The following is a 12,646-nucleotide window of genomic DNA, read 5'->3' as shown; positions in this document are numbered from 1 at the left end:
GGTATCAGATCACCACAACTCAGTATGGGGCTTTGGATGTGGTTTGTCTTGGCAACCTGACTGTATCATTCGTGGTGTGTTGCAGAAATATAATTAGGGTGTGTGGTTCCCACTCCCTTGTTTGATGGTGGGAAAAGGAAAATTGACTTTGTAGCCTTTTTTTGTGGCTCTGCAGGAGTTTCCTTTCTTTCTCCTTTGCCCCTGCTCTTTCTGGGAAAAGCTCAGCACAGGGAAAAATGTGCCACAACTGCAAACAGGTAACAAGCTTAACCACCAATAAGAGCGAAGGCTTGCAGACTGATGTTTATCCTCAAGAACTCAAGATACAGTAATAGTCTCTTTGTTTCCATCAGTGCTAGCCTACTGTGCAGAAAACTTCAATAAGAAATGTACCTAGGAGAAAGGGGAAAAATTATGATAGTTAAAAAAAGCTGAGAATCTGAAAAGTAGTTGTTCTGGCCATTTGAGCAGTCTAAAACTAACAATGCATTTTACATGGTTTTGCTTTTAATAAGCTTCCTTAAGTGGAAGAGGTAAAGCAACACCAAGTGATGGTGGTTAACCTCACTGTGGAATTCTATGTCTGTGAAGACTTTGTTAATGATACGGCTTCCGAGATGAGTAGGTGTTCAGAATACAGAGAACACCTGCTACTTTAAAAATGCTTTGCAGAATCAAGCAAAGGACTGAGAGATTTAAATGCAAAAACTCTAGGGCATGAAAATTGAATGCAATAAGTCTAACCAAGTCATTAAGTAAAAATATATGACATAGCTGGTACAGTTTGTTGTTTTGGAAATATTTTGCTCGATTATTTGTATTACTGAATACATACACCTAATGTATGTAGCTAATGCTGTTTGTGGACAGATACTGTGTTTTCATTGTATTTATGTTAATGAAAATTGCATCATATAATTAACATGCTGCAGACATAAATTAGAGGATATAGCTGCTGCTCTACATGAGTTGAAGAAATAGTATGAAATGGCTGTAGTGTTTGTGTTACTGTAGTAAGTAAACTAAGTAAATGTAGATGCTTTGTTGATAAGGAAGAACTTACTATCATAAGTCATTGGCTTCTGAGAATCAAAAAGTTCATGTTAAATGGAGAAAAATGTTATTCAGCCTAGATACAGGCATTCCTAGAACAAAGATAGAAGGTTATAGAGAAGATGAGCCATGTGGTTTTAACAAAGGCACTTTAATTGGGAGGTGTACCTCTGTCTGTCTCAATCATGGCAATATAACTGAATAATGACAAAACAGAAACAGATTTTTGTAGTGTGGCTAAGCAGGTCTGTTCTTAGTTTTTTTCTGTTTTCTCAAGTAAATCATAAAGGCTGAATTGTGATTTGATGGATTGCTGGCTTGTCTTTTTCTATTTCTTAAGGAAATGTAAGTATTTTAAGTTTTGAAGAACTCTCTAAGGCACGTTCATAGAGCAAAGCTGGTACTGCTTTCCCTTCTTCGTAAGAGTACATTTTACAGGACTCGTAACTTTGTGCACACCAAACCTACAAGTTAATATGATTTCTTTGAAGCATATTTTCTACAACAGCTAGTAAAGCTAAAATTATTTTCTGAGTAATATGTAAATTATCCTGGATATTGTTTCCTCTCAAAGAAAAATAATGGAGAATGTTTAACAAGTTATACGTGCTCAGGTGCTGTTGTATTTCTTCCCATCATTAAAATATTCGCTTTAAGGCGAGTTGTCTTTGTTCACCAGTTTCTTTGAATGGGGGCATTCAGAGTTGCAGCTTAGAAACCAATTTCCAATACTATATGCAATACCTCTTTGTATAAAATAACTGAGTTTGTACCTGTTTCACTTATTTATAAATGGGATAGACAAGGTCATAAGTTTATAAGTAAAGTCCTAAAACTTAGCGCTTGCAAGAAGATGGAAAGAAACTTCTCTATTCACATGTCATACCTAAACTATGTACCATCCCTGGGCAAAACAGATGACTACAGTTCAGAAGGAGAGTGGAAGCCTTGTGACTGGCACCACTGATGGAAGAATGAAGTGGAATTTGGATTAGTAGATGAAGATGGCAAGAATGAGGGGGGGGGAGTCAACATTGCCATGACCAATTTATAAAAATTATTACAAAGTCTAATAGACTGGAAACACTAGGATTCCTAAGGGCAATTTGTTGGAGAAAAACAAAGTTTAAATCACCACAAAGTTGAGAATTAATTAAAGAAAACTAAAGATGTCTTTCTACTTGACTGTCAAAGGCAGAAGTGCTTATGAGAAAGGAAGTACAAGAGAATAAAAGCTTCAGTCTGTCATACATTTTGGAATGCTAGAGCAACAGGAAAAGATTAAGGAGAAGATAAGAAATGTTTTGAAAACTAACCTGTTGTTTATTTTTTAAATTTCATTTAAAAAAAAAGCCACCATAGAACAAACCTGTTTCTTTTGCTGGGTTTTGGATTAACTTACTGGAAAATAGTGTGAATTTAGGACCTTGTAACAGATTTTGTTAATTATTGGTGTTTAATGATTGATGCATGCATATACTTTTAAAATTATTTTAAATAGCTGTAACTGAGTGATCAGAACTTACAAAACAGCAGAATGTTTATACTGAGAATTCTGTTAAATACATGTGTAGGTATAGAGGCAGCAATATAAGAAGTACAGAGAAAGGCAGAGAGGAGAGTCTTTGGTTATGCATTTTTAGGCATATTGACTTAATCTGCCTACTGTCTTCAGGCATAAGGTACTTTGAGGCTTCTTGATTGGAGTCTGGAGTAGATTGACTCTACCTTTTACTTTAAAATGGTGGATTTTGTTAAGTTGTTAGTAAGCCAATATGAAGCAGTGAGCTTCCTAAATATGGCAAATTTACTGATAGACCATGAAGAGATTTTTTAATTGTCTTTGTTATAGTTGCTGATTTGTTTCTTCTTTTTTGTTCTTTCTTTGAAAGGAGTTTGGAATGACAATTCATAATGCTTCACCTACTACAATATCCTTATCTTGGAACAGAAGATTTCACAGTATGAAATGTGGTCCGTCTAGTAAGTTCAGTTTCTGTTTTTATATGAAATAACTTCATTTGCCCATTATATTCTGCATAATGTAATTATTTTTATGAAGAAAATAACTAAAATAGCTAATACACGTCTTCAGGATAAGGACACACTAAGTGATCTCAAAGGACTATAGGAGTATGACAGTTTATTATGGGATATGATCTAGCTTCAAGTTTGCACCTATTTTTGAAATATGGTTTCTTAACTGCAGTTTTTCTAACAAAGAGCTTTCAGCAAGGCAATCTGCTCTTGTTGTGATATACTTAAAGGTGTGGATTGCTGCTTGGATGCCACCTGTCCCGTATTTCTTCTGTGCTTGGAAGATTTTCTTACCTTTTTGCTGAGGTAACCTGTATATACTTACTGTGTGTGTAATCTATGCAATAGCAAGATGAGGTACTCCTAGCCACCAGTTTGCAGTGGTGGGCATTTGCATCTTGGCTTTTTTTTCTTCATTGTATTTTCAGCAGTGAAGAGGCTTAAACTGCTTTCCTCACGAGTAAAGATCTTCTGTGTTAGCTCTTCTGTAGAGGCTATGTCATGCTTGTCTTGTACAAAGGAGAAACATGAGACAAAGTAATTCTAGTGATGCAAAACTTCTAGTTTTGCTTCAGTCAGCCTCATGGGTTGCATTGGTTTTGAGACTTACCTACTATTTTCAGTAGTCTGGGTTTGCTTCCCCCCACCCCTCTGGCTTTACAGTACAAAATGTAAGACTGATCTGGACTTTTACAAATTCTGATTAGGATTGTCTCATCTACACAAACTTTTAATTGCTGTAATAGCCACGGTTTTCAGAAGCTTTTGGGAAGTGTGTATCTGAATTTGGAGGAATAATAAAAGAGTTTAAAGAAGCTTGAAATGCTTCAAATGAAACCTCTTACCTATAAACCTCTCCAGTATATGAAAAATACCTCAAATATATTTCATATGATAAAATTGCTCTACAAACGTAGTGGTCCATACCAGTAAAACTTCTGCCATTAAGGGTTGCACCAGCTTATTGACCAAGTTCTTCTCTGAGGTCTCTTGTCTTTTTTAAACCAAATAAAGCAGCTTCCAAAGAGAAGATGTGCAAATCGTACTGAGAAATTTGTTGCTGTAGTAATTGTTTGTTTCCCTGGGTTCCTTACAATACGTGTGCTGATTTAAAGAGGTGCACGAGAAGAGAAAATCTGCAGCTAACTGGAAGATTCTTAGTATTGAAGGATTAAAATCACATCCTACTTGATGACCTCAATCTCAAAAAGGAAAATTATGCATCCTGGTGTAATAGAATCATAGAATGAGATCTTTGACCTTGTTTCAAGGTCATATTGCATCCTGTGGAAGCCTGTATGCCACAGACAACTTGTGCCATTACAAGGAGATGCTTTCAAAGACTATGAAGTTGAAGGAGAAAAGTTAATGCAAGAAATACTTGTATTAGTTCTCTCATATTCAAAAGGACACCTGAAAGTTTTCAAGAGAAAGTATACAGTGGAAATTATGCTGTTACAAAGTATAAAATTGAAAGAATGTTGACAGCAAAGGTTTAAATCTTCAGTTTTAAGCATATCTCCTACTCTTTTTGCATAGCTATAGGTCCTAGTTAATGCTTCTTGCAAATTCTTATCCTGAATGCTTTATCTTTTCACTTTTTCATTTCAGAATAAAATTTGCAGACTTAAAAAAATTTATTTTTTTATTAAAGATTTGTTTTATACCTTTGGACAGATTTGTCTTACACAGTTGCATAAAGCTTCTAAAATGTGTGATCTTTTAAAGAATCCTGGAAACTGAATTCTTTGTCCATTTCTGTGAATGACTCTCTGGGGTTCTGAAACTGTTTCAGCTAAAGTTGATAAATAGGCAGAATCATAAGAACTGAGGGAGCAGGCTGAACCTGGTACTTAGCTGAAGCAAAACTTGATCACGTTCAGGTCTCTAAATTAATCTTTCATACTTCAGCTTTTCTGTCCAAATGAATGTAATTAATATATTGAAAGAATACCTGTCTTCAGCGATTTGTGTTAAACAGATTTTTCATGTAATGTCTTAAAAAACAGTAACAAAACACACAATTTCAACACTAGGAAGTGCTTAATGTTTTACAGACAAATACCCATGGAAAGGTCAGCATCAGTCACCAGTCTTCAATAATTACCAGTGTATTGATGTTAGTGGTGTATTATAGTGAGGTGAAAATTCAGTGGAGCAGCTGGGTTAAATGTGATGGTTAAAACAAAAATTAAGTATTTCAAAGTTAATGTATATGGTAATTTGAGTGGCTAGATGTGTTCTTGAATATGTTGGCTTGCTTTTACTTGTGAAAAACCTTCAATTTAAATGTCTCTTTGGTTTAGTATCTTAAGTTTTGTGTGGAATACAAATATGTGCTTTCTTTGTATTTGCCTCTTTGTGTTCCAAGAGTAGAGCTGTTCTTCAATGACTCTCTTAATGCTGGAGGGCTTCATATTATATAAATTACTTTCAGCTATGCTATTTTTTTTTCCTAATCCACATCTTAAAAGATAAGAGGAAAAAAAATATGGGGGAGCAAACCTATTTTGCCACTGAAATAAATTCAAGAGTTCTTAAGTACTCACTAGAGAAGTAATAGTGTAAGAAAGCATAATTAAGGGGGCGCAATATCACAGATACAAACCCACAAAATATATTACATCTGTAATAGCTTGTCAAAATAAATGCATATTTTGATGAAGATGCAAGATGCCTTTGAACAGTTACAATATGAAATTAGCAGAACTTGAGCTTAGAGCCCAGGTAAGGTGCATTTGAAAGGCCTGCCAGAGTTGGGTGAGACTACTTCATTTCAAAGTGGATTTTGGAACTTTCTTTCAGCAAGCCTACATGATGCTATCAGAGTATTTATTTTCAGAGAGCAACAGCAGTAATCACCTCTGTGAAGCTTGGACACTTACCTCCAGAAATGCTTGCCATGAAACAAACAGGCTAGATTACAGTCTCAGGTTTTCAAGGTCTGAAATAAATAATGGGCATGAGGTTCTGCTACTGCTCACAGTGTGCCAGTTCTGGCCTGAAAGCTCTTGCTGCCTGACACTGAGGAATTAAGAAAGGGGATGAAATCAGCACAAGGGACTAAAATAGCCCTCTCCACATAGTGAGTGGGGTTGCAGGTTATTCAGTATTTAAGCAATGAGAGGAGCAGAGAAGAATTCAGACCTGCATTATAAGGTGGTCCCAGGTCTTCATCCTGTTCAATAAAGAAGGAGTTTGAGACCAGTTGCTTCATGCTAACAATGGCCATGTTATCAGAGTGCCTTGCAGGTTGTTATGGCATGACTGGTTAAAAATCACATTATTACTTAAGTGAGTCGATTCACATTACTTAGGCCTACCACTTTCTGCTGGAAAAATCCCCCCAGTTTTCAATTTCAGATTCCAACCCAATGCACTCATCTGGCATAGTGTCTAAGGGAATAAAGGAGCTAAGAACTTTTTAATAGAAATAACATTCAGATAACAAAGGACATTAATATTATTCCATAACCTTTCTTAATTTTGACCTCTTATGTTTATTCCCTTTCTACAGGTGTTACAATGTTTCTTGTGTCCCTAGGAGAGACCTAAACTTGTTATATGATCATATGAGCTAGCTTATTTACAGAGCTCATATGCTTTTAATGACTTTAACCATTTGATATAGGGTGTCCCTGCCCGTGGCAGGGGGGTTGGAGTTAGAGGATCTTTAAGGTCTCTTTCAACCCAAACCATTCCATGATGCTATTCCAGGTGTCTGAGGAAGTATTTTTGTGTTAATTGAGCAGAATTGGATCATTAAGGGAAGCCACATTGTTTGAAGTAGTAAAATCACTAAATGTGATCTGAAGCAACACTGTATTCCTCTCATTACCTGATCAAAGGTAACTGATCTTTGCACACAGAGCTCTCCTATGTAAAGAAGGATACTACAGTGATGTAAAAAATACAAGAGCTATATTGATCATCATTTCTAAGACTCATACATACACAGACAGAAGAGAACTTCATAAAGAGGAATAGGCTCATCATTGAATCATTTGACTTCCAAGTGAAACTTGACCAATCCTCTTTCTTGCTAGAAGGGAGGAAGGGAGATCCTTTCCAGTGACAGCAGGGGTCCCCTGATCTGTGGACTGTGTATGTGATCTGAATAAATGTGTCTCAAAGCAGGTTACCTGAGCCAACCTTAAAGAGAAATCATTCAACTTGAAACATCAAAAGGGGACTACCTTCCCCTACAGCTCAGAGGAACATGACTTGCAGTCTAATTGCAGATTATTGTAACCGGACAGGCAGTAGGGCATAGTTGTGGAGAAGCAAAGAACAGAGAAGTTCTGTTTACAGAACTGATTACAAAGGTCTTACAACACTAAAGATGAAAGAGATCAATGTCTGCCTCTCTTGACAAGAGGAATAAATCTTCTGTGTTAGTAGTAAGATTGGTCACTGTGAGTATGTAAATGAGGTCGTTCAGACAGAGTAAGTAGGGATCTTTCCACATTGTGGTTGCATTAATTTATAAATTAAACTCATGCTTGCCAGACAGGGAAAGGAGCAGGATGTATGGGTTTGGTAGGCAAAGGAATGTTCTCTTTTACTTTGTCTGCGTGCCTTGTTCTTTTCAGCATGGCCTTTTTTTTTTTTCTTCCTTCTTTTTTGCAGGTGAGGGAGGGGATGGTGTTTATTGAAAACAAACGTATCAAAATTCTTTGATTATTTAAAAAGCTTTCATATAAGTAATTAGTATTTATAATGCCTTTGCAAATGGAAATTACTATATAAACACCGATAAACTGTACTGACAAATTTTAGCAGAACTCAGTGAAGAAGAATTCTGTAAACTTGTAACCAAAGATAATATTTTGTAAAATCACATGATCTAAAGTAGATGAACATGTAAGCTCTTTTATTTTCATTGTGGTACAATGTAGGTTTTGTGATGTTTTTTTCATTCTAGTGTTACAGCTAGCTAAAAATGCTGTTTCTGATTGTTCAATTGGAGTCTAGTTGCTTTTGGCTAGGGTACACTCACAGGATACCCCTTATGTGCAGCTTGCTTTTGAGTTATTTTAATGTATTTAAAGCTTGTAGTAAGAACGTATGGCTCACTGATTTCTGTGATGGTGCTTCTACTGACGTTCTCTTGTGACAAGGTAAGCTTAATATGTGCTATGAAGGATATTGATAGGAAACTGGTATTGGTTACACATGATTAAAATGAACTGCTAGAAGAGGGAAGAAAAATAGGGAGAAAACAACCTTTGAAATTAGCTTATTTTTCTGATGTTATTGTGGGAATCGAGAATTCAGCATCCATTTAATGGTGGTAGAATGTCAATGATTAACTCTTGACTTGTTAGAAAGTTTGTTTCCTTGCAATCAGTTTGTAAAAAAACTTCAACCATTCTGTAAAGCAGTTCAGAATCTACTTTCAGTGTTCATGCTTTTCATGTATGTATGAGAACAAAACCTAATGATGGTGTGACCCATGAAATGGTAAAGCAGTGTTCTGTATCCTAGAAGGCTTTCTTTGAAATCTAATTGTATCAAAACTAAATAAATTGTACCATTTATTTGGATTGTCAGAAGTGGAGCTTGCTTTATTTTGCTTGCATCAGGAAGGTTCAGACCCTCTTTAGCAAAGATTTCTCAGAAGTTTGAAGGTAATCAAGGTTAGGACCTCTGTGTGTATTACTGATTATTAGGTATTTCATAAGCAAGAGTTTTACTGAAATGGGAGAACAGATTAGTCTGTTTTCAGGACAATTTCAGGATCAATTCTGGTTTTCAGGACAGCACTTTAAAAGTTCCACGTAAAAGATTATTTTTTGAGAATGATGTGTTTATAAAGAGAAAGGAAACAAGAAGGCTGAATCTTGAGTTTGTCTTCCTGAAGTAATTACTTCTGAGCAACTTGTCTGCTTGCCTGCAGCACCTGCAATCTCAGTTTCTATTCTCCAAACACAAGTTGCTATGATTGTATAATACTTACGAAATTTAAAATACTGTCTTAAAAAGACTTATTTTGCTCATATTTTATCTTTTAGACATATTACCATTGTTAGAAAAGTAATTATCCACAAAGTCTGAATTTAATACCAATAAGGTTTGTTTCTTTGCATGCAATTCTCTCCATAGACTGTGAAAATTTGTTTTGTCAGATTTTAATGTGGATCTTCCCAGGGAAAATAAACAAAATAAAAAATCCAACACCCCTTCCTCGACCAAGCCCGAAGCTGTCATTGTGAGTTAGGGAGCTTGCTTTTGCTACAGTAAGCTCACTCCATTTAAGCATGAGATTTTTTCCTTGCTTCGAAGTTTGTCACTAATAGAGTTAGAGAAGAACAGTGGTCTGTGTCTTTATGGAAAGTGTTTTGGTTGGTATACATAGAAGCTGTAAGGTGGAAGGAGGGCATGCAGCTGGAAGATTTACAGCTGGAGTTTCAAACGTGTATTTCTAGGGTGGTACGCTTTCATCCTGGTAGAGCTTACCTGTGCAGTGTTATTTGTAGCAGTCTTTTATATAAGGATATAGGCACTGTGGCTTTTTTTGTGTAACACTTACTCATTTTCTCTATTCCTTGCTTAAGGGACTAAAAACATGTCAGGCTAACAGATATCACAGCCATTTTGATTGGTCTTCTCTAAATGTGCAATAGATTTACTTAATCTGATTGTATTTCTTGAGGTGAAGCTTTTGGAGTATGTCTCCTGTTTGAGTCCTGCGGGATTCTCCTGGACAATTAAATGCTAAGCCAGCATCTGCTGTCATTCATGGAGCTACACTTGGTGACAGAACTGGGTCTTAAGAATGAAAATTATTATAATTTGTTTTTAATATGCCTTGTTTTTTCCACTCAGATTCATTTACTTGTTTTAATGGAGGCGAGTGTGTCCACAGAGAGCTGTGCAACTGCAGTCGGTTTAATGCAACTGGACCAAGATGCCAGACAGGTGTGTAAAGAGAGAAAACTAACTGGATTTCTGGGGTTATAATTGAGTTCCCACAACTACCCTCTGCCTAAAGGTTCATTTTGTGCCCTAGTACTTTTACCCTTTCTTTTCTGTGGTAATATTTCATAGCATATCACATACGTACATCTCAACTACAGACTGAATCTGAAAACCAGTTGTGCTTCTGAAGTGACTTTCCTTCTGTTAGTGTATAATACAGGTGCTGAAAGAGATCATATATGCAGAACATGGGGTCAATATAATTTTGAAACTTTTGATGGACTCTATTACTATTTTTCTGGAAAATCCACATATACGCTCGTGAGACATACTGAGTTAGATGAACAGAGTTTTTCCATACAGGTAGGGACTGCATGTTTTCATTCCTTTTAGGTGTTACTGAGCTTGATAATAGTGCATTAATATTTAGAGTTTAAAAAAATTACTTATGAGGATAGTGTGAGATTCTAGAAGGTAACCTAGATGTAATTCTAATGTAATATGGGCTGTCAGTTACTACTGTGCAAAATGTAGCTGGAAGGAAACAGATGTATGTAGTTTAAAAACCTGCTGTTGCAAAAAGAGTGTTTTTAAAAAGAGTGCTAATTGTACTCAGATTTTTGGGGAAAAATAGGGCCAAACTGCTTGTTCACATGCTGAGGATGGGATTGGGAGTATTAGTTGTGTAATGTGGATTATGAAGAGTTTGATTATAATATTGACTTTAAAGCTAGCAATTTTATTTGGCAGGTGAATAATGATCCTGAGTGCCATTCTTCTCCTTACTCCTGCAAAAGGTCCATTAGTTTATTTTTTTCTGGAGGTGAACAGATAAAGATGAGCAGTGAAGTCACCTATAAAGGATTTGGGTAAATACAGTCATGTTTCTGATGCTGTACTTACACTTCAACCTCATGATGCTGATTTGATAACAGATGTAAACTAGATCACTTGTTTGCTGAAAGCTTAAAAAACCTATTCAGATCAGAGCTTTAATACTGACTCCCTGTCTGCAGAATAGTGTCTAGGGTAGGTGATATCTAAATGAGTGGTACACAGTATGAGGAAGCATAACTGTTGACACTGATACTGAAGATTTTTGCTTTTATTTGCAACTTCATCTTTTTACTTCACGTTTTAATGGAATTAAATTTAATAGAATATTTATATTGAAGGTTTTTAGATGTATGACAAAGTCACTAAATCAGCAACCAGTCTTTTAGTAGTGATAACTTTCTCATGTCAAGTTGTTTTTGATTCTATCTCATTTCTCAGTTTACAGTTACCTTCTACTATCGGAAACTTAAACATCCAGAAGCTATCTGGATACTTTCTAGTCAGGCACCAGTATGCCTTTACTCTGGCTTGGGATGGTTTGTCTGCAGTGTATATAAAAATGGCACCAGAGTACCTGGGCAAAACACATGGACTGTGTGGAAACAATAATGCTGTCCTACAGGATGATCTTGAAACTAGTTATGGTGAGTATTTAAAAGACTTCATCTTGTGTTAATACAAGTTTTTTATTCAGGTGAACTAAATGTTATTTTGCTTAGTTTCTAATTGTAGTGTTAATTGAATATAAGATGGGCAACTTGTGAAATGGAAAAACTATATGGAAATACTTCTGGTAGATGATACTGTTAGTGAAGAGAGCCACTTTCAGTATAGATGGGGCTCTGGAGAGGAAGTTTTTTGAAAGACATAACAAAAAGCCATCTTACTTCAATACCTACAATAGTATTTATCCTTCGTTTTTCTAGGACTTGAGAGGTGAAATTGTCTTTTAAATGTTCACTGCCCTCTTTGCAATTTTATATACTAGCCTGTGGAAGCCTGGGATATTGCTATTAGAAATAATAATTTTAATAAATCAAGTCGTTGAAAACTGCCAAATCTCATTTGATTCAGCACTTCATTTATGTTAGTGATCAGTGATAATCAGTGCCAGTGGTTCTTGGATACCAAGTTCAGGTACCTCTAAAAGTCTTAGTTTTCAGTAAATACTGAGTAAAGGCCTCTATAAAAAAGGAAAAAAATGGGGATCCATGAAAGTTATCTCGAGTTCAGTGATGGTAACTTCTGTAAATAATTGCTTTGGGCTGTTTAACCCTTTGTTTCTCCTCTTTAAAATTAAAGTATTTCTGTAGAGTAGTATTTCAAAGCTCAGAGCACAGTGTGTAGTAGGATTCCTCTTTTGTTTAAGTGTGTCACTCAACTTTAGAAAGCATCAGCCCTGCACTAGTGTCAGCTGCTCTCCTGCTTCCATTGAGTAGTTTGCTTACTGAATGAAAATGCTCAAAATAATACCAAGATCAATAGCTTATTGTCCTCATTGCCTTCAGAGACTTTCCTCTACCCTCTCACCTTTCTCAGGATATCTCAGTCACATAAAGCTGTGATTGTGGCACAAGTCGATACACTGCATACTAGCTTTATCCAGTTAGCTTGGGGAGCAGTAGTAATAAAGATATGGCAAGATATGCATTAGTGGGTAATCCAGGTAATAAACAATGTCACCACTTGTCTGTGATGGGTGATATCTTTCTTAGCTAGTTTAAAGCTATCATAGACATTTCTATAACAGTCACACCTTTATTTGATTAACGTGTGCAATCATTTTTTACCCAGGAAT

At 35.9% G+C, this 12,646-nt stretch overlaps 1 protein-coding gene across 1 annotated transcript in view; it reads left to right on the top strand.

Annotated features, from left to right (window-relative positions):
• The first annotated feature begins 2,954 nt into the window (after window positions 1–2,954).
• The window catches only part of OTOG (otogelin), a 96,689-nt gene continuing 86,997 nt past the window's right edge, over window positions 2,955–12,646 (top strand). Inside the window, exons 1-5 of the mRNA XM_009995393.1 lie at window positions 2,955–3,036; window positions 9,919–10,011; window positions 10,220–10,374; window positions 10,762–10,880; window positions 11,287–11,492. Coding sequence (XP_009993695.1) covers window positions 2,955–3,036; window positions 9,919–10,011; window positions 10,220–10,374; window positions 10,762–10,880; window positions 11,287–11,492 — 655 coding nt within the window. The remainder of the gene's footprint in view (window positions 3,037–9,918; window positions 10,012–10,219; window positions 10,375–10,761; window positions 10,881–11,286; window positions 11,493–12,646) is intronic.

The sequence above is a fragment of the Chaetura pelagica genome, unplaced genomic scaffold (genome assembly GCF_000747805.2).
Source record: "Chaetura pelagica isolate M959 unplaced genomic scaffold, ChaPel_1.0 scaffold94, whole genome shotgun sequence".
NCBI classification, from domain to species: Eukaryota; Metazoa; Chordata; class Aves; order Apodiformes; family Apodidae; genus Chaetura; species Chaetura pelagica.
This window is presented reverse-complemented; position numbering and strand designations above follow the sequence as displayed.